This window comes from Mesoplodon densirostris, chromosome 13, assembly GCF_025265405.1.
Source record: "Mesoplodon densirostris isolate mMesDen1 chromosome 13, mMesDen1 primary haplotype, whole genome shotgun sequence".
NCBI lineage: Eukaryota > Metazoa > Chordata > Mammalia > Artiodactyla > Ziphiidae > Mesoplodon > Mesoplodon densirostris.
Window position 1 is genome coordinate 61,414,117 of NC_082673.1, and position 23,343 is coordinate 61,437,459.

The 23,343-nt window shown below is 34.2% G+C and overlaps 1 protein-coding gene across 9 annotated transcripts in view; it reads left to right on the forward strand.

The window, feature by feature from the left end:
* Window positions 1-23,343, forward strand: part of RIMS2 (regulating synaptic membrane exocytosis 2) — a 590,231-nt gene that overhangs the window by 443,266 nt on the left and 123,622 nt on the right. For 8 of the 9 annotated variants that reach the window (XM_060115826.1, XM_060115828.1, XM_060115819.1 and 5 more), the window contains one exon: window positions 10,879-11,051. In XM_060115826.1, the coding sequence (XP_059971809.1) occupies window positions 10,879-11,051 (173 nt within the window). Of the gene's footprint in view, window positions 1-4,815; window positions 4,889-10,878; window positions 11,052-23,343 lie in introns of those variants that run through there. The other variant, XM_060115827.1, reaches the window with a different exon arrangement.

The window sequence follows — 23,343 nt, forward strand, 5'->3', positions numbered from 1 at the left end:
AAATCCAAGGAGAAATACACCAAGACACATATTAATCAAACTGTCAAAAATTAAACACAAAGAAATCATATTAAAAGCAGCAAGGCAAAAACAACAAATAACACACAAGGGAATCCCCATCAGGATAACAGCTGATCTCTCAGCAGAAACTCTAAAAGCCAGAAGGGAGTGGCAGGACATACTTAAAGTGATGAAGGAGAAAAACCTGCAACCAAGACTACTCTACCCAGCAAGGATCTCATTCAGATTTGATGGAGAAATTAAAACGTTTACAGACAAGCAAAAGCTGAGAGAGTTCAGCACCACCAAACCAGCTTTACAACAAATGCTAAAGGAACTTCTCTAGGCAAGAAACACAACAGAAGGAAAAGAACTACAATAACGAACCCAAAACAATTAAGAAAATGGGAATAGGAACATACATATCAATAATTACCTTAAATGTAAATGGACTAAATGCTCCCACCAAAAGACACAGACTGGCTGAATGGATACAAAAACAAGACCCATATATATGTTGTCTACAAGAGACCCACTTCAGACCTAGAGATACATACAGACTGAAAGTAAGGGGATGGAAAAAGATATTCCATGCAAATGGAAACCAAAAGAAAGCTGGAGTAGCAATTCTCATATCAGACAAAATAGACTTTAAAATAAAGACTACTAGAAGAGACAAAGAAGGACACTACATAATGATCAAGGGATCAATCCAAGAAGAAGATGTAACACTTGTAAATATTTATGCACCCCACATAGGAGCACCTCAATACATAAGGGAAATATTAACAGCCATAAAAGGAGAAATCGACAGTAACACAATCATAGTAGGGGACTTTAACACCCCACTTTCACCAATGGACAGGTCATCCAAAATGAAAATAAATAAGGAAACACAAGCTTTAAATGATACATTAAACAAGATGGACTTAATTGATATTTATAGGACATTCCATCCAAAAACAACAGAATACACATTTTTCTCAAGTGCTCATGGAACATTCTCCAGGATAGATCATATCTTGGGTCACAAATCAAGCCTTGGTAAATTTAAGAAAATTGAAATTGTATCAAGTATCTTTTCCGACCACAATGCTATGAGACTAGATATCAATTACAGGAAAAGAGCTGTAAAACATACAAACACATGGAGGCTAAACAATACACTACTTAATAACGAAGTGATCACTGAAGAAATCAAAGAGGAAATTAAAAAATACCTAGAAACAAATGACAATGGAGACACGACGACCCAAAACCTATGGGATGCAGCAAAAGCAGTTCTAAGAGGGAAGTTTATGGCAATACAATCCCACCTTAAGAAACAGGAAATATCTCGAATAAACAACCTAACCTTGCACCTAAAGCAATTAGAGAAAGAAGAACAAAAACATCCCAAAGTTAGCAGAAGGAAAGAAATCATAAAAATCAGATCAGAAATAAATGAAAAAGAAATGAAGGAAACGATAGCAAAGATCAATAAAACTAAAAGCTGGTTCTTTGAGAAGATAAACAAAATTGATAAACCATTAGCCAGACTCATCAAGAAAAAAAGGGAGAAGACTCAAATCAATAGAATTAGAAATGAAAAAGGAGAAGTAACAACTGACACTGCAGAAATACAAAAGATCATGAGAGATTACTATAAGCAACTCTATGCCAATAAAATGGACAACCTGGAAGAAATGGACAAATTCTTAGAAATGCACAACCTGCCAAGACTGAATCAGGAAGAAATAGAAAATATGAACAGACCAATCACAAGCACTGAAATTGAAACTGTGATTAAAAATCTTCCAACAAACAAAAGCCCAGGACCAGATGGCTTCACAGGCGAATTCTATCAAGCATTTAGAGAAGAGCTAACACCTATCCTTCTCAAACTCTTCCAAAATATAGCAGAGGAAGGAACACTCCCAAACTCATTCTACGAGGCCACCATCACCTTGATACCAAAACCAGACAAGGATGTCACAAAGAAAGAAAACTACAGGCCAATATCACTGATGAACATAGATGCAAAAATCCTCAACAAAATACTAGCAAACAGAATCCAACAGCACATTAAAAGGATCATACACCATGATCAAGTGGGGTTTATTCCAGGAATGCAAGGATTCTTCAATATACGCAAATCAATCAATGTGATACACCATATTAACAAGTTGAAGGAGAAAAACCATATGATCATCTCAATAGATGCAGAGAAAGCTTTTGACAAAATTCAACACCCATTTATGATAAAAACCCTACAGAAAGTAGGCATAGAGGGAACTTTCCTCAACATAATAAAGGCCATATATGACAAACCCACAGCCAGCATCGTCCTCAATGGTGAAAAACTGAAACCATTTCCACTAAGATCAGGAACAAGATAAGGTTGCCCACTCTCACCACTCTTATTCAACATAGTTTTGGAAGTTTTAGCCACAGCAATCAGAGAAGAAAAGGAAATAAAAGGAATCCAAATGGGAAAAGAAGAAGTAAAGCTGTCACTGTTTGCAGATGACATGATACTATACATAGAGAATCCTAAAGATGCTACCAGAAAACTACTAGACCTAATCAATGAATTTGGTAAAGTTGCAGGATACAAAATTAATGCACAGAAATCTCTGGCATTCCTATATACTAATGATGAAAAATCTGAAAGTGAAATCAAGGAAACACTCCCATTTACCATTGCAACAAAAAGAATAAAATATCTAGGAATAAACCTACCTAAGGAGACAAAAGACCTGTATGCAGAAAATTATAAGACACTGATGAAAGAAATTAAAGATGATACAAATAGATGGAGAGATGTACCATGTTCTTGGATTGGAAGAATCAACATTGTGAAAATGACTCTACTACCCAAAGCAATCTACAGATTCAATGCAATACCTATCAAACTACCAATGGCATTTTTCACAGAACTAGAACAAAAAATTTCACAATTTGTATGGAAACACAAAAGACCCCGAATAGCCAAAGCAATCTTGAGAACGAAAAATGGAGCTGGAGGAATCAGGCTCCCTGACTTCAGACTATACTACAAAGCTACAGTAATCAAGACAGTATGGTACTGGCACAAAAACAGAAAGATAGATCCATGGAACAGGATAGAAAGCCCAGAGATAAACCCACGGACATATGGTCACCTTATCTTTGATAAAGGAGGCAGGAATGTACAGTGGAGAAAGGACAGTCTCTTCAATAAGTGGTGCTGGGAAAACTGGACAGGGACATGTAAAAGTATGAGATTAGATCACTCCCTAACACCATACACAAAAATTAGCTCAAAATGGATTAAAGACCTAAATGTAAGGCCAGACACTATCAAACTCCTAGAGGAAAACATAGGCAGAACACTCTATGACATAAATCACAGCAAGATCCTTTTGGACCCACCTCCTAGAGGAATGGAAATAAAGACAAAAATAAACACATGGGACCTAATGAAACTTAAAAGCTTTTGCACAGCAAAGGAAACCATAAACAAGACCAAAAGACAACCCTCAGAATGGGAGAAAATATTTGCAAATGAAGCAACTGACAAAGGATTAATCTCCAAAATTTATAAGCAGCTCATGCAGCTCAATAGCAAAAAAACAAACAACCCAATCCAAAAATGGGCAGAAGACCTAAATAGACATTTCTCCACAGAAGATATACAGACAGCCAACAAACACATGAAAGGATGCTCAACATCTTTACTCATTAGAGAAATGCAAATCAAAACTACAATGAGATATCATCTCACACCAGTCAGAATGGCCATCATCAAAAAATCTAGAAACAATAAATGCTGGAGAGGGTGTGGAAAAAAGGGAACACTCTTGCACTGCTGGTGGGAATGTGAATTGGTACAGCCACTATGGAGAACAGTATGGAGGTTCCTTAAAAAACTACAAATAGAACTACCATATGACCCAGCAATCCCACTACTGGGCATATACCCTGAGAAAACCATAATTCAAAAAGAGACATGTACCAAAATGTTCATAGCAGCCCTATTTACAATAGCCCGGAGATGGAAACAACCTAAGTGTCCATCATTGGATGAATGGGTAAAGAAGATGTGGCACATATATACAATGGAATATTACTCAGCCATAAAAAGAAATGAAATTGAGCTATTTGTAATGAGGTGGATGGACCTATAGTCTGTCATACAGAGTGAAGTAAGTCAGAAAGAGAAAGACAAATACTGTATGCTGACACATATATATGGAATTTAAGAAAAAAATGTCATCAAGAACATAGGGGTAAGACAGGAATAAAGACACAGACCTACTAGAGCATGGACTTGAGGATATGGGGAGGGGGAAGGGTAAGCTGTGACAAAGTGAAAGAGCGGCATGGACATATATACACTACCAAATGTAAGGTAGATAGCTAGTGGGAAGCAGCCGCATAGCACAGGGAGATCAGCTCGGTTCTTTGTGTCCACCTGGAGGGGTGGGATAGGGAGGGTGGGAGGGAGACGCAAAAGGGAGGGGATATGGGAACATATGTATATGTATAACTGATTAAATTTGTAAAATAAAAAAAAAAAAGATGCAACACAAAAAAAAAAAAAAAAAGAAAGAAGACACTACTGGCTGATAAATTAGGACATTTTTGGTATTTGTTTGTTTTTTGAGAACAGTTCTAGTAAATGATAGATTAGAATGGGGGAAGAGTTAAGGATCCTGAGAAGGAAAATAGTAAATGCATTTGTTAAAGGCAAAAGCACAAGCTCTGCAGCCACCTGAGATTTCTAAACCTGGGATTTCATCGCAGAACTGGCCTTCCCATCTCTGAAAATTGTGAGGAATCAATGGAAGTAAATAAAGGATGAGGTTCCTTGAACAGCTAATTACTAAGAGACACAGAGTTCCCACAGAGCCAAACCTTTGAGAAGGTCAGCATTGACTACTAGCATTAATTCCTCTTCTACAAATTCTCCAGGAAACTTACAGATTTCCTTCAGACCAAGAGACAGTGGCTCTTTAGTAAATCTTTGCTTCCAAGCTAATGGCTACTCTGTCTGCAATTGTGTTTCTTTATCTTAAGCTGTTATTGTTCCATCTTTCACAAGATGAGTAGTTTGCAGGTATGATATCTTGTTGTCCTGTACATCTTTTCTCCTAACAAGTCTTTGTGAGTCCTACAAATAATGCATTTATGTCTAAGCCCCCGCCCCTGTTGGTATGCACCAACTCTGCATTCAGTGACCATTTGGTAACTTGAAATCAGCCACAGTGGGAGTATTTAGCCTTCAGAAATGAGCCAACTCTGTAAATCAGAACTTTTTCCTTTTGGATAGCTGGTTGTTAAATACATATAAGCACACCACTTCCTATCTATACCCATCACAGAGAATGAAAGGATTAAGTGACTCAACTCTATTCAGCTATCATTACAGTAGTTTATACTCTGATTTGGTACTTCATACTGGAGATAATACCTCAGTATATAGCCCAGATAAAACAACCATTCCACTCATTTCTATTCATTAAACATTCATTGAGTTTCTAGTCAGGCACTACTGATCTAGATAACGGGAATACTAAAATAAATATGACAGTAATTATCCTCAAGGAATTTATAATCTAGCAGGATAGATAGATGGTAGATAAGTAGATGATAGATAGATAGATGACAGATGATAGATAGGAGAGAGACAGAGACTGAGAAAGAGAGACATGATAAAAAGTATAAGAAAGGCATAAATAAAGTAGTTTAGGAATACTCAAGGCAGTGATTAATTCTCTTTGAAGGAATTAAAGAGTTTTCTAGCTGGGATTTCATTTGCAGGATACTGTTTACAAAACTAAATCTTAAATTAACCCTCAGTTTTCTGTGGCCTTTCCTCACTGTCTTCTCCCTCCAAAGTAGAGAACTTAACACAAAATACCTTCTTTAGGAGTCCAATCTAAAGAAAATTATCTGTTGACAAGCAGAGTTTTACACAGTCAGCATTCAAATCAGACCATGATAAGAACTTTGGCTAAGACAGAGAAAAACTCATCTGGAAATAGCTCCTCAAAAAGCAAGTACCTACAGTTGTGCTACTAACAAAACACAACTTCTACTCTCTTTGAATTATTATATGGAATAAAAATAAGATGATGCAAATGAGAGCGTCTTCTTGCTCATATGATTGTTTCATTTACCACAGTGCCAGGACCCCCTCTGCTCTGTTCTTTTCTCGTCTAGACCCGCCAGACTGATATCAAGAGCCCTGCCCAGAAATTCAGCCTCTCTCTTATCTTCCAAAGATTACGTTTGCCCCAATTTTTTCCTACTTTTCTATCTACTCATGTTTTCTCTCTGAATATGATGTAACTATTCCTCCAAGTACTTCTTGATAGCCTAAAATTTTTTTCTTCAAACATGGGCTTTCTTGCTTCCCAGTATTTTGCCATAACCAATTCTTGGACTAGAGCTTTAGACAATAATTCGCAGTTTTATGGTGAGATTCAATAAATTGAAGACAAGCAATGCTTAAGGACGTCTCATAGAGGTTCATGTACAAAGCTCAAATGACCTGAGTTGCTGAGATGCTGTAGAGAACTCAAACTAGGAAATTACTTAATCTAAGTAGTTGAAATGAGTATACAGGAGAAAATGAAAATTTTTTTTTTTTTTTTTTTTTGCGTTATGCGGGCCTCTCACTGTTGTGGCCTCTCCCGTTGCGGAGCACAGGCTCCGGACGCGCAGGCTCAGCGGCCATGGCTCACGGGCCCAGCCGCTCTGCGGCATGTGGGATCCTCCCGGACCGGGGCACGAACCCGTGTCCCCTGCATTGGCATGCGAGCTCTCAACCACTGCGCCACCAGGGAAGCCCGAAAATTTTATTTTAGAAATCTGAGTTTACTTTTTGCTCAGGAATATTATTATAAAATTTTGATAATAACTTTCCTTGCAATAGAGCTGTGCTGATGTACTGTTATTTTCCACTAATGTTAGATAAATAGGGAGAACATTAACTTTTCCAGGCCACTTAAGAACTTTAGAGTCTGGAACATCCCGGAGAATAATAATTTCCCGTAAATTTTTCTGCTTCATGATCTGCTTAATAGTAATGTACAAAACATCAAAATGTTGTCGGGAAAAGCTCCCTCACTGTCGTCCAAGACTTTAATGATCTCCAGTCAGCACAGTTTTCAGCTGAAGCCTGAGCTATATCCCGAAGGTAAACATGTTAGAAATAGACAGAAAAATGCATTTGGTACAAGCCTTAGGTAGACAACAAAATCATCAAACTAGAGCTTTTAGCTAATTTGTAGTTTTTCTTTATTTAAACTATTCCATTCAGTGTCTTTTTATTTATGACCCGCTGCTTTCAGTGTTGGAAATGAGCAGCTGCTATGCGCTAAGCACACGATTGGGTATTTTGCATATATTATTTCTCTTACTTCCCACAAGAATCCTTAAAATGAAATTTATCCTTATCTTACTGGTACAAAAGCTAAACCTCCAAGTTTAAATTAAATTAAATCTTTGATTCTTAGGTGCTAAGAGACTTACAAAGATAAAGAAGATATTGTTCTGGCTTTTTGGAGCTTTTATTCTAATAGAAGGTTTGAAAACTACCAATAAATATGAATATACTCACACACACACACAGACAGACAGACAGACAGACACACCTATAACAAGAGGTAGCATGTGATGAATTATATAAAGGCTTAAAACTATAGTACGTGGAATCTTATCTTTCCTTAAATTTTGCATATCCAAAATTTTAGCTCAGCAAACTAGATTATTTGAGAGGTCTTAGCCAAAGATATGTGCAATGTGTATATACCATGTGTGTTTCAAAAAAATTCTTAAGCCTTAGGCTAGCCTGTATGTACCTATGAATCATAGCAACAGGATCAAAAGTCATGATGACCTGAAAAGACAAAGGCTAGAATATGCAAAGTCAGAATCCTAACTACTGAAATACAAAAGTCAACAAGCAGTTAGGATTCAGAAATGAAGGCAAAGAAAATCAGAAAAGAAGCAATCAGGAAGACATGGGATACACAGGTACCAGGTGGCTTTGGATATTAGGATAAAGTACCAGAAACAAATATTAAAAATGAGGCATCTTCTATGTCAGCCAAGAAGTGTCATTTATTTCCTGCTGAGATAAAGCTATTCCTTATCCTGCAGTTGAGAATTAGTAGTTCCCTATGAGGCGATGAGATATGAATGAACCTGTCCAAACGGGAAGGTGAGGCCTGAGAACATACTAGGGGGAAAGTTTGATTTAATATTTTATTTTGCTTTATAAATATATTTTCTGAAATGTGTCTCTTAGATATATATAGAAATAGTTACATTTTTATTATAGCTTAGAGCAGTCTTAAAATAATAAATTTACTCTTGGGTATTTTACCTAATATTTCTTTTGGTAAATATATTCCTGGAATTGATACTAAGCCAGTATTCAGCTACTATCTAATCATCATGATCATCATTGTCATCATTTGTCATTTATTAAACACTTCTTATGTGTCCAATATTGTGCTAAGTGCTTTATGTACATTATTTTATTTAATTCTTGCAGCAAACCTAGGAGATGGGTATGATTGTTGTCCACATTTTAACAGATAATAAACTGGAACTCAGGATCACAAACCTAATAATTTATGTAGCCAAGATTCATACTAATGATTCAGTCTCACTCCAGAGCATGTGCTTTTCATGATTACATTTACCCTTAATACTTCCTGAAGTTAAAAGTTGTGGTTTTTCATTTGCATTTAGATGATATAGTAATCCCATGAGCAAAAGCAAAGAAAAAAATATAATACCAAAACTGCTTTTCTATTCAATGATAAATTATTTTTAAAGACATAAATAGCAATATGCCTCTCCTTTTTATTATAAATTCTAAGAATGAGTAAGATAGAGTTCTCCCAATACAGTGTAGTATTGGGAACAATTTAATAATTTTGAAAAATTTCTTGAAACATCCATTTTTCATATATATATGAAATGTCCAAAAATGGAAATTACTTCCATTTGTGTCTCAACTTGAGATCAAATTTACTTTTAATAAATAGCATGGAAAAAATACATATATACATATATCCAACGTTATCTATGCTAGCCAGTATATACTGGCTATATATGTATATATATATTATATATATATATTTTTAAATATAATGGTTAACATAGATAATATTGGATCCAACCACTGAAATGCTATTCTAGGCAATGGCTGAAGACATTGTCATTTAAAGTAAATTGTTTTTGATATTTTAAGATGACCTTAGTTTGAAAAAATATACCATGGACTAAATGTTCTCCAAATAAATCCACTGTAAATAAATAGTCTTCCTTTTAAAATCAAACATAACAGTTCTATTTACATAGATATTTCCTGGAAAAAAGGCAATAACTTTTTGAAGAATTTAACTGTATTTTTTTTTGATAATTGAGAATTCCAACAAAGTCAAAAGTTACAGTGGATTAAGAAAGGCCATATCTCACCTAATATAAATATATATTTCTAGATTAAGGATTTGATTATTAAAATTTTGTGTAGCCTTCAAAATAATTCTTATATTTTACATTTAAAGAAAATGATCAGTTATTAACTCAAAAATATACAACAAGATACTGGGGGGAAAAAAAAAAGCTCATTTGAATCTGATCTAATGTTTACGCTACACCCTACTGCCATTCAACTTGTCTTACCAAAATGTTTATATCTAGCTAATATTTTCAGTGAATTGTTGTTCATACAGAACTATTTATTAGGGTAATGATTATTCAAGTCACAGTAAATGGTTTATATAAGATAATCATCTTTCTAATGCTTTATGAAATTTGCCAGTAGCTATGATTTAAAAGATCTCCATTGTGAAATTGAACAAGTAAGGATTTTTCACCATTATGTTTAAGAGCATATTTACAAAAAAAATCTATTAGCAGATAGTCTGTTAACCTAGTAATAGCCATCAGGTGGTAATCATACAGTAATAATACTGGCTGCATTATTTTATATTATACCAGACACCACACATGTATTATTTCCTATTTTCAAAACAGCCCTGCAAGGAAGATATTATTTTCCCTATTATTTTATAAACAGTGTTTTAAAGGTGAAATAATTTGCTCAAGTTTACCCAGCTAGCAAGTTTTCCTTACTCCACATTTTTCAGACTTCAAAACCTGTTCTTTTTTACATTCCACATGTCATTAACATAAAGCATTTATGAAGGTTTTCAATTTATCAGAATATTTGAACACCCAGAACACCCTGCACCCTGGCTGTGCCAGATGACCATCTGATTATTTCAGTTCCAGAAAGTTTGAACTATTGTAAATAATAACGATTTTTTCTAGTACTTCTAGGATTCATCAAAATTCCAGCAACCATTCAGAAATTAAACTTTCTCTTTTCTCTTGGCTTTTCTTTAAAAAGTTAGTGTTTTAATAATTAGATTTTGTATTATCTCTAGGTTTTCAGTGAAGCATAATGGATTAAAGAGAAAATTGATGCTACTAAAATTGGTTTTTATAAGTTACAATGGCAACTTCATCATACTTTTTTTTTCAAATTCAGAAATAAAAAAACTTTTTCTTCCTAATATTAAGCCAAATGTTTATTTCCCAGATTTTACCTAAATGTTCTTCCCTGAGGCCATTCCTGTTGTGAAACTGTTTTAATGGTCTTCATTTGGGTGTGGTAAAAATTCTCTAATTGTCATTGCTAAAAACAAGAGTTTCATATAAACTGAATTTTTCTTTTAGGATAATTGCCATTCACTTTTGTTTTATATGCAACTGAGTGGGGTTTTGCAGTATCCTCTGTGGACAATTAAAGTGCTGAAATAGGAGAAGTGAATAATTGCTTTGTGTGGTAATACTGACAACTTCTGCGTATTTGTCAATCTGTGTTAACAGTATCGATCAGGATGGGATCTTCATAGAGGGGCAGATAATATTTCCACTAAATCTTCGGACAGTGATGTAAGTGATATATCTGCGGTTTCAAGGACTAGTAGTGCTTCTCGTTTCAGCAGCACAAGCTACATGTCTGTCCAATCGGAACGGCCAAGAGGAAATAAGAAAATCAGGTGAGTAAGGGGACTTTAAGCAGGAAGTTCCTCTAAATATATTTTAGAAGGTCTTTATTTTTCTTTGGATAAATGTAAAATCTTTTACTTCTAAAAGGTTAATATATATCATTAAGACAATAAGAACTTCTGTACAGATTACTTTTAATTATATTTTGGTCTCCATTTCAAATTTCTTGCACAGAAAAGTTTTACAGAACTTATAACTATTTTCTTACTAGATTATTTGAAATAGTATCATTAGCTATTTTTTCATGTTTCTTATTTAAAAAGTAATTCTGTTATTATATCTTTACTGAAATTAAAGTGCTGGTTAAGTGAAGACCTGAATTTTTTAATATTCTAAGGAATATGAAAAATCATATTTTAGAGGGGATTTTTCCTAGCTGAATACATTTTAGTAATTCAGAAAACACAAGAACATTACTTTTTTAGTAAGGTGCTCTCCCATCCTCTTGAAACTTTTTATAAATGCATGGAAAAAGTTCTCAGTTTCTCAAGAAAATTTATAAATGTAATGTATGTTTGTTAGTATAATTTTCATTTATCACCCAACCTATAGACCTATAGGAAAATATGACTTAAAACCAATTATGATTTAAGTGTTGCTTACACAGTGCTTCTCTGGTGTACACTGGAGAAAAAGTTTTCAATGCTTAAAAGATGTCATTTTTATTTATGTTTTAGTAGTTATCATTACTTTTCTATTTAATTTTGTATGCATTTTTTCTTGACTTTTTCTTTCTTTTTTGTGTTTATTTGCATGCCTTCAATTTATGTTGCTTTCAAAAGGCCAAAGGGAATAGAAGAGGGAGGGAAAGAAGGGGATAAGCATGAAGAGATAGTTCATGAGGAGGAAGAGGTAAAGGAAGAAAGAATTAATGAGAATGAGAAAGGGAAAGAGATTACAAAAACATGTAATAAGGAGAAAAACAGAGAATCAGGAGACGAGGAAAAAACACAAGATATACCTGAACAAGGGAAAGAAAAAGAACAGTGGAATAAAGAGGATTTGCAAAAGCAATTCTCGCAAGATGATGACAGGTAAAATTTGCTCATTTTCGTAGACATTTCCTATTAGTAATGTCCTTTCTCCTACCCTTAAAAACTATTTTGCCATTTACATTTAGTTTATTTTCTTGTGTTTTATCTATTTAGCTTCTAATGCAACTAATTAATGTTAGCAAATTATTACCTAACAGATTGATTTATTAAACAGTCTTTAATTTGTATACCATAGCTCTGAGAGTCTGATTTAATTGGGTTTTCAAGTTCTTTTTGACTCGGTGGATCAAAGGTAAATTTCCCTTTAGTTTTTTTAGCATGAATTACTGTATATCTTCCTCATTTGTAGAGTCAAACCTTTAAAATGAGGTTCTTAAGGGGCTGAAAAAATGTAGCCTGTACTATAAGAAATATTATATACTAGAACTTTTAAAATGAATGGCAAAATAGGTAGCAAAAAGTAAGCTTTATTCTGTCTCTGAATAAAGAAAAAAGCAAGTCCCTTGCCTCGTCATAGTTATCTGGTGGGGTCTAGTGCAGTTTTGATTCCTGAGGAAGATTGTGGAGTAGGAACAGTGCTCTTTGATACTCTGAGAAGATAGAGGCCTTAGGGCTTATTAGAAGGCAGACATGTTGGCGTAGCCCCCTCTAGAAATTCATTCAGCTAGAGAAACTGCCAGAGAAGGAGCTTTGAACAGGGGAAAAAGGGAAGAAACATAATCAGCAAGGCATAACAACAACTATGTTTTCATTTTCATAACACAATGCACTAAGTAAGTATGAAGCCATCTTTACAGTGCTGTACTGAAAGTCATGTCAGCACAAGTCCGCAGTAGACTCCATCCTTCTGCCTGAGGAGATGAGATCTGTCTAGTTACATTTCTCTGAGAATGAGAATTGCAAATCATGTGCATTTTGGAGGAATTTGGTTTTCTAGTAATCCATCCAGACCTTGATTTTGTGCTAGTATGCTCTTGGCATAATACTCACCCCGATTGTAAGCCAAATTTTGCTTTATTGTATCTAAATCCAATCTCAGTTTGTGCTTTACTCAGAGTTAATGAGAAAGATAATTGGAATAAATGTTTACCCCCTGGGTATACAATTCAGTGGTCTAATTCTGTGACACTTCACTTTCTGTCTCAGATTGGTATATTTAACTATATCTGTGATCTATGAAGGTTTCTGTGTAACAGACACGAAACCTGAAAGTAAATCTTAAATTAGGCATATTTTGTGATTCGAGTCTAAACTAGTAATTTCAAGTCTATTTTGTTGTTTATCTAACTTTTGATAATTACATTACCTTATTAATGAAGGCCATTTTTCTGATTTGTTTGGCATAGGGTCATTTCATCATTAATTCACAGAGAAAAGCTTTCCAAGATTTCCTTGGAAAGAGACACAGAGTTTCCTTTCTTCCAAAAGCAGAGCAAAATGTGAGCCTCTAATGTGTTTTCCATTCTATAAACTGTAAAGGAGAACACATGAGCCCCTTGGTGTCTGCCTGGAGCCAAAAGCCTATGTTAGCATATCTGGCTTGGTGGGGAAAAGTTTGAAGATTATAACCTTGAGTTCTCGATTTTTTAATATTACTTTCTTCACCATTTTCTTCTTGAAAAGACCACGTTATTTTTTACACAGGAAAGGGAAAGATGGTATATTCCTAGCGATGAGTCATCAAGGCATTGTACTCCGCTTAAGTAACTATATAATACTTTCGCAACTGTAAACTTTAGGGGGCCAGGCTGATGTCTCTAGGGAACATATATTCCATATGATGGCAAAAAGTGTCAACTGCAATTATTTGTGAGAAAATGCTGGTGTTGCTCATTAATTATTGCAGCATAGGATCTTGAATTTGCTTTCATTTCTCAGAATAAAATGAACAGTCTTTATTCCAAGAGAAGCTATGTCTGAGTACTACTGCCAGTAACATTTTGTTTTGGTAGTTGATGAACAGAACCATAGATTGTTTAAATGCCAAAAACAACTTATGTGCTTATACAACGTTATTGGAAATAATCTTATTCTATAATGCATCATTGACGTTTACTTGTTATCCAAATTTTGTAAAGGAAAAAACTTTTTCTGACTTCAGGGTTTAAGTATCTATAGCAATGCTGGTATACTTAAAATTAACACAGTGACTACAAAGAACCAAATCCATTTTAGTTGCTATTTTCATTATAGTAATTGTATCTCATTGTGTGATACAGAATTATGTTGTTTGTGTTATAGTAAGTCTATTAAAGTAAGTCTTCTGAATGTACTAGTAGGAAATGAATAACAAAAAGGTAAATTCAAAAAAAGGTCCATTAAATATTTGAATATAATATTTTTTCAAAGTTGATTAATAAATAATACATTCACATTTAGCTATTTATATTTCCACACATGTATATTAGCCTGGTTAAATGCCCCCCTACCATTAATGATTATTTGGTAATCATTTCTAGAAAATCCAAAATTATATTTAACATTTAAAATATTTTTCTCACTCTGTGTACATAGGTATGCTTTAAATTTTATATCTATCTACATTTGCTGATTACATACCATATATATGTGGTAGGCTGGCCCAGAAAAAAAGTGTTCAGATGTAAGGAGAAATCATTCGTTCAACCAATATTTATTCAGAAAATTTGTCAGGCAATATATACTATGAACTGGGGGATAGAGGTGAAATTAAGCATTTCTGAACTTCTAAGCCTGAGGGTGAAGCAGTTTCTTAGACTTGTGTGGATGGATGTTTAAGGATAGCTCCATATCCAGAAAATTTCATCAAGAAACCTAAACTAATTCACAAGGATATTTGATGAAAGAATTTGGCACAAGAAGTGGAGATCTTAAGTAAATCTGCAGTGGAAGATAGAAAAACAAATATTGAACAGTATAGTATTGTCAAAACCAACAACATTTGGTAGCTTTATGATCAGATTACTCATCCATTCCCCCAGGTTCTGTCCTGGGCATATAAGACACAAGAAAAAATAATTCAAGAAACTCGTTATCTATAAATTTTCATAGATAACAAAATAAGATATACCAAGCCTCAAAAGATTGCCTGCTTCTCAGATCCTCTCATATTTTTGTATTACCCAGCTTTCCTTTTAATAGAAATGTTACAGTTTATAATGAATGCACTGCCTAAAAACTTTATGGCTTCATTATTGTAAAACAGGTTCAAGATCTATGGTAAGAGTGAAATATTCACAAAAAGATCTGCATTAATGAAGAGTACACAGAAAACCTTTTGAGGATTTGTGTGGATCTGATATTTAGCAAATTTTTGTGCTTTACATTCTTACAGAAGAGTCAATTTAAAAATGATTATTTGTAAGACCAAAATATAAATTAAAAGTTTCAAAAGTCAAAAAAAATTTTACTTCTCAGGCATGTCTATAAACGGTATGGAATTATGTTTTCTCTTTTTAAAGAAAACATTCTTGAGATAGGAAAATTTTTTAAAGGAAAAAGATGGCATCAGTTCAAATATTCATGAATAGCTGTTTTTAAGGCTTAAGCCATATAAATTATCTAGCAGAAAGTTCTTATAGTCTTTAAAAGGGCAAGCAGAATAATTGTTAATGAAATATTTATTACTGCTAACTTACAGATCAGAGTTACAGATCAGAGTTAAAATGTGATAATACATTTTCCTGACTATGTAATATAACGACGTGTACTGCATATTTACTCCTATGTTATAGACCTCCTCTGTTTTATGATTGTGCATAAAAAGGGGACTTTTTAAAAAAACACTGAATATCACTCTTAGAATTTTGATCATGTAAGGACCCAGGAATTTGCATTTTTAAAACAAACACCCTCCAAGTGGTTATGATGCTGTCCTTCCTCTCTTTGGGGTTGCTTATATTTCCTAATGAATACTACGGTCAGCTTGTCAATTTGGGGGGAAAAAGGCAGCTGCGCTTTTTGACTGGGATTGTGTTTAATTAGATCAATTTGGGGATTATTGCCGTCTTAAAAAATGTTGTCTTCCAATCATGAGCACAAGGTGTTCCATTTATTTATGTTTACTTTCTCTAGATGATGTTTCACAGTTTTCAGGGAACATATACTTCTTTTTTTAAAATTTATTCCAAGTATTTTATTTTTGGTGCTATTGTAAGTGGAATTCTTTTATTAATTTCATTTTGAGACTGATCATTGCTAGTATATAGAAACACAATTTATTTTTATAAATTGATCTTGAAACCTGCAACTGTGCTGTATTCATTTATTAGCTCAAAAAGTTTTTAGTTAATTCTTTAGGATATTCTATATGAGATCATGTCATCTGTGAATCAAGATTACTTGATTACTTCCTCCTTTCTGATCTGAATGCCTTTTTATTTCTTTGTCTTGTCTAATTGACCTGGCTAAAACCATCACTACAATGTTAAAAAGAAATGCTCATGGAAAGTTCTTAAAAGAAACAGCCTAGTAGAATTACTTTGCATTAGCTCTAAAAACATTTTTGAGGATGTCTCCTGTGCCACTCATCCATTTTAGAATAGTCTATATGAAACTTTCTTTTAAAATTTTGTGAGCAGCTCTCTTAAAGAATAGATGTATCTACTTCACTGAAAACAAAACAATGTAATCCATTGTATGTTCTCTTTAGTCTATCAGGAAGTTCAAGTTCATAGCCAAAGACATGATAATTCCATTCAATTTCTTGAACTACATTATATTATAATCATTATATTATATATAATAATTGATATTTTTATTTTTGCCTCTTTTTTGAGGCTTTGCTCCTTTACCTCTATTTTATTACAGTTGTGTTATGTAACTTTTTTAAAAAGCTGCCTCAAATTGTATATGCTGCTAACTTGTAACAGTTTTCATATAGTATCATGCCAACCTTTAGAATTCAACACCTTTACATTCTCTTCTTGAAATGCTCTTTTCTCTGAGCTCTTGTGATTGTACATTCCTTTAGTTCTCTAACCATCTCTCTGATCACCTCTGTCTTCTCTGGGAGCATTCTCTCTGCCCCTTCCATGTTGACATTTTCCAGAATCCCATACTAGGCCTTCTTTTCTTTACATGTTCTATCTTGATGCTGCCTTCTATTCCGTGGGTTCCAGTAGCATCTGTGTATTGATGGCTTCCAAACTGTATTTCCAGCCCAGGTTTCTTCCTTAACCATCTGCCAGATCTATCCAGTCCTGTCCTTGCCATCTTCTTGTCTGTCTTGGGTACGTACCAAACTCAGCATGTAAAATTAAATTCATCATACTGTCACAGAAGAGGCAACTACATTTAATAACCCACTCCTCCTTCTGTGCTCTGTTTCTCAGTGGGTGGCACCGGCATCCTCCCACTTGCCCAAACCAGGAACCTAGGCATCACTCGACTAGTCCTTTTCCACTGAGCACGATTCCCTCCCTCCAATCAAGTCTTATTAATCTTAATGCTTAATTATCTCTGAAGTATTCCATTTCTCCCTAACCCTATATCTACTTCTATAATTTAAGCTATTATCTCTTATGGAGATTAGTTTAGTAGTTTAGTTTCATAGATTAGTTTAGTAGGAAAATCTTGTCTTTTAAAAATAATAGCCCTTAAATCTGAACTCGTTATGCTAATAGCATAAAAACATGAGTAGTCAGTTTTTCTGAAGTTGTTCCTTTGTGAACTGTATACTTCTAAAAGATGAATTTTATGGGATGTGAATATATCTTTTAAAATGCTCAAAAGGTCTCTGCAAAAAAAAAATCTGTAATTGGTGTTGCTTCTTCAGTAACTATTATGAGTGTAGTGGTGATAAAATGCAGATGATATTTTGTTTAGGGTTAAGTTTGTCAAGCATGTCTTTTTTTCTATTCCAATACTTCTTAAGAGACACCTTTCCTTAAAATGTTCATCTCTCTCTTTTTTTTTAAATTCTTGCATACATTTTTAACATCACCAGGGTGCTGAAGATGAATAAAACACAGACCTTATTCTCAAGAAAAGGTGATGATTTACTTTTCCTTTTTTTTTTTGCAGCCCCAGATTTATCCTTTTCACATAAATATAATTGTTGGCCTACAACTCTGAAATAATTCTCCCTTTCTATGTGTCTCTGTCTCTGTCTCTGTCTCTCTAGATAGATAGATAGATAGATTCCTCAGTTAATAAGTAAATAAGTTATTCTCATAAAAATTTAGGGAATTTCCATGTGTGGGAAATCTGAGTGCGCCGTGACTTCACAGTCTCCATATTGGATCATTGAAAGTGAGAAATTTGAGATTTGATCATGTATATGGTCTGAAGAGAAAGGGCATTTGAAGATGCGGAAGGCACGGGTACTAGAGTAAGAACCTGGAGATGGAGGAGGGGTTAGGGTCAGAAGCATAGGTAGACTCTCTTTGGGCTCAAACCAGATGAAAAAGACAGATAATAAAAGAGATGATTTATTAGACAGGGAGCTGGGAAGTTGGTTGTCACTGCCTAATGGCCCTAATGTTCTCAAACACATAAGAGGCAAGAGTATAAGAGTCTGGAAGTTGAATTTGAGATTTAATTTGAAGATTTGGAGTAGTCACTGAAGAAAATAGGGGAAAGTCGCTTACCAAAGGCAAATTTAAAAGTTGATGAATAGTTCTGCAGATCTAGCTGAGGGTTGGAGACCAGCAATTTCAAGAGACACCAATGTGGGAGAGTAGTGTGATCTTTTCTAGCAGCACTGAGCCCATCCAAGTGTAGAAACAGAACTCAGATTGTAGCATTTGTGGAGAAGTGGGAGTTTTGATGGATGGGGTTGTTGGAAAAATAGCAGTGGAAAGCAATTGAGGGTGCTTGTGTAAATGTCAGTGTTATAGACAAGAAGGAGGAAAAGTCCAGATGGGAACTGATAGACCAGGACAATATAGAGAAAATCCAAGAATTGGAAAACTAGATCTTGTAGTCAAAAAGTAAGTTTAGGGTGTTGGGAGGATAAGCGGTTTTAGTTATAGTATGTCATTGAAACAAGATTTTGTGATGAAGCTATTTTTGTTAGTTGACAAATTCTAAGACATAGCATTGGAGTGAGTAGAAGAGTGGAGGAAAAGAATAAAAATGAAGGTAACTGGAGATATGTGAGTTTCAGAATTATGAGGCATTTGGTTAGGTCTTCTTAATGAATACTTATATTTCATACTGTTATGAGAATTTGGGAATTGAAAAGAAGACTAAGCCAGCTCCTAAAGACTTCAACGAATGAGTCAGTGACCATGAGCTCATCAGATGACAGGATGAAAGGGAAAAAATGATTGGTATATGTCAGCATAGCCAGAAGTCCTAAGCTGCAAAGAAATTCTAACTTTTAAATAAACTAGAAGAGAAATATATTTTTATAAAGTAGCCAGTAGTTAGAAATATGACAACCTATGAAAAAAGATAAGTATTTGGCACTAGAGATGATTTCAGGGGAAGCAGTGTGTTCAAGAAAGCACCAGGTTTTAGTTAAGATGGTAGTAAAAAGGGTTAGGAATGAGTGGTCAGGGGATAGCTTTGTAACAGCGCCACCTGGCGTTGCTTTGTTGCTGGTGTCACCACAGTTTCAGAGCGGTCTTTACAGCTAACTCATAATATTTATACTTCAATACCACATCTCTATTCTTTGATATGAAATCGGAGATCGGTGTTAATTAAAATTTACTCCTACATCTTACATAAATTAATAGACTTATTCAAAGAGTAATTGAAAGGGACCTATTCAATTGAATTGACTTTGTAGTGTAATCGTTATTAGCAATTTCTGTTAATTTGTATTTCTGTGGTGACTGGTTATTCTATCCTGTTATCACAACAGGAAATCTTATTCAGAGATGCCTACCCAGATTCATTTTTACTGATGAATTAATTGCATTCTGGTTAGAATAGCAATCTAGGATTATATACATTTAAAATGTCCATTAATATTCATTTACATATTAAACTTTTGTTTTCTAGCATTACCACTATTGATTAACCTATAGGTAAATAATGTTTCTATTTACCTATCTGCTATAATGGATACAATTCATTTTTATTTATAACATTGTTAACATTTATTTCTAACATTTTCCCCACTGGCTGTATGTTAGAGAGTAAAATAAATTTAGTGTGAAAGTAGAGAAATAATTAAATTGGAATGACTTCTACCATACAAAATAATAGCAGTAGAAAAAACTGCTGCAGTAGTTTCCATCATATTCAGTATTTATTTTTACAAGCCAAAGAGGACGATTAATTCACAACTGTTATTCTAGACTACCTGCAATATTCTGACAGTGACTCCTAATAGAAGTACAGGTATCCCTCAGGATGAACAAATTTAACATATAGAAGTTTGATTTTTATAGAAATAATAAAAATAATATCAAGTTTGAAGTGAAAGGATTCCCGTGCATGAGTATTATTGTGTTAGATGCCAGTATATCAGTACAGTGTGGTACTATATGGTGTGACATCTTTTTCAAATGCTGATTCTCCATATAGAAAGGGGGAGTCTAATTTTAAGTGATCAAAATTCAAAAAAAGAAAATCCACAGACACCCAGCCTGAGACTTTAGAACCTTAATGACACAATTCCAATCTTTAATTTTTAACCTTATCTTGACTTCAGTCTTTCACATTTACTGGCCCTTTTCCTCACAGGCTCTTGCTTTTATTCCTTTGTGTATATGCTCATGTTGCTTCTGGTGTCTAAAGTATAGCTTCTTTCTTTCTCTTTATGAGTAAAGTATCTGCCCATCCTTCAATATTCAAGTCAGGTCTTCCCTGGTGGCGCAGTGGTTGAGAGACCGCCTGCCGATGCAGGGGACACGGATTCGTGCCCCGGTCTGGAAGATCCCACATGCCGCAGAGTGGCTGGGCCTGTGAGCCATGGCCACTGAGCCTGGGCGTCCGGAGCCTGGACTCCGCAACGGGAGAGGCCACGATAGTGAGAGGCCCGCGTACCGGGAAAAAAAAAAAAAAAAAAAAAAGTCAAGTCAAATACAAATTCATCCAAGAGAAACCTCCTCTGCTCTTCCTCCATAATTTATCTAATATTCTTTTACAGTAACAGTTGCTCCTGTGGTGCTCATTTTCCTCCCCTGTGATATAGTTAATTATGTATACATTTAATCTACCATTGTTGGCCATTAGTTAGCCTTTTGAGGATATGTATTTATCATTTTTATCTTTTTGTTGTCTTACCTCTCAATATCTACAATACCTCACACATAGTAGGCACTCAATAAAAGTTTGTGCATGAGTGTGTGAATCAGTGAGATCATAATAAAGCAGTGGAAGTTTAGAGGTGTGAAGAGCTTCTGACATAGCGCAGTACCCACATGCTCATCTCAATCTTCTCTGACAACAATGACCAAGAGGTCACCTTTTTCCCCAGTGAAAATAAAACTATTTATTTTAGAAGTCAGTGGAATTTACTTCAGAGGAGTTTGTTTTATGACACATATGTATTCCAGTTAGAAAAGATTTAGTTGGTTGGTTTACTGATTTGATATGTGATGAATGATAATTATTATTTTATAGATAAAAATCCTGTATAAAGTCTAACAAGAATGGGAGAAAAACAGACAAGAAAAGATAGCAAAGGGTTCATTAGACAGTATTTGAAGATTAGACAAACTCATACCAATCTAATGTGTCCCAAAAGAATGGTGTAAAATGAATTCTAAAATCCTATTGAAAGGTGCAAAGATGAGAGAAATGACTATCATTTGGGGATGGCAAAAATAAGAAACTTTGCAAATTAGTCTTCTGAGACTTTCTATCAAAATATTTTGAATAAATGATATGTAGCATTTAATACTGAAGTTATCTGAAGACAACTGCATATTTTCAGGACACTAAGAATTAACCAACTTAATTTTACTATTTCTGTTTATCATGGAGGATGAATTACTACCTTCCATGATGCACCTGTCATGTGCAGAGACTTAGCCTTCCAGTCTGGCACGTTAGGGATTCAGCTGGCTTGCTTTGCAAAGTTGTGAATAAGAACTTGGTGCCATGTTACACTGACTCATAGTAAGCATAATATCACTTATCCTCATCCAGAATTTATTTTTAGTGTCACTAAAGTAATACTAAAGTAATACCTAAGTATTACTAAGTAATACTAAGTAATACCTAAGTCCTCCAAAAATATACATGAGAGATAATACAGCATGATGGCTAAAACTTAGCTCTGGATTCAGACAAAACTGGGTTGAATCCTAGTTCTGCCCGTTCCTAACAATATAAATTTGGGCAAATAAAAACCACTTTCTTCACCTATATATTGGGGGCAATAAAAATAATATTCTTGCAGGATTGCCATCAAAATTTAATAAGCTTATATCCTGAAAGCTTCTAACATCATTCCTGGCACATGACAACCATTTGATATATAATAGGGGTTGATAAAGAAAGAAAAGGAGAGGAGATGGAAAATACATTTATGAAATTCTCACTTTTTAAAGCTTTTAGATCTGCATATTTCATAGAAACTTTCCTATAACACTTTGCCAGATGACAATTCAGAATAAGACCGATCCTTCTTATGTTTTGTACAAGAAAAAATAATTTCTGAAATGCAAAAAAAATTTTATTATAAGATCATTTCACAAAGTAATAAGTATAGTAGAGATTCTGGAAAATTTTTATGGGATGTGTTTCATAGTTTGAAGTGATGGACCTTTAATAGTCTTGGAGTTAAAATGATTTTATTCCTAAATTGCCTTCGTTTATTCAGCCAATATTTTTGAACATCTTCTATATGCCAGATTCTGTGCTAAAATACTGGTTAACAAGACCTAATTCCTTCCCTCAAAGAGCTTAAAGTCCAGAGGGGAGATAGAGAAGTAAATAAATGATTACAATATAGAGTAAAAGTGTAAAAAGTAATTTTAATATGTGATTTGATAATGCTTACCTTTAGTAAAACATTTAGAATAAGTGAACTGAGGCAGGAAGAGACAAGTGATTCTTTCAGCATTATCCAGGATAGGAAAACAATGTCAGAAGAAAATCCACAATTTCTTATAAGCCACTAACCATTTAAAGTCTTTCTGAATTAATAGCTTAAGAACATACTTGAAGTTTGTCAAATAGTTGTTTTAGCTCTGAGGCAAACAAAGCATAAGACTTTTTAAAAATCTTTTTAAAAATACAATAATTAAAACATTATATATTATTTTTCACTTCAGTCTCCTAGGTTCTCCTATTAGTTGTTTGTTTTTTAATCTTCCTGCGATGTAAATCTGAAAGGGTCTGTCTCTAGCTAAAATCAATCAGCAATGTAAGAATATGAAGTGTGAATACTTAGAAATATAAA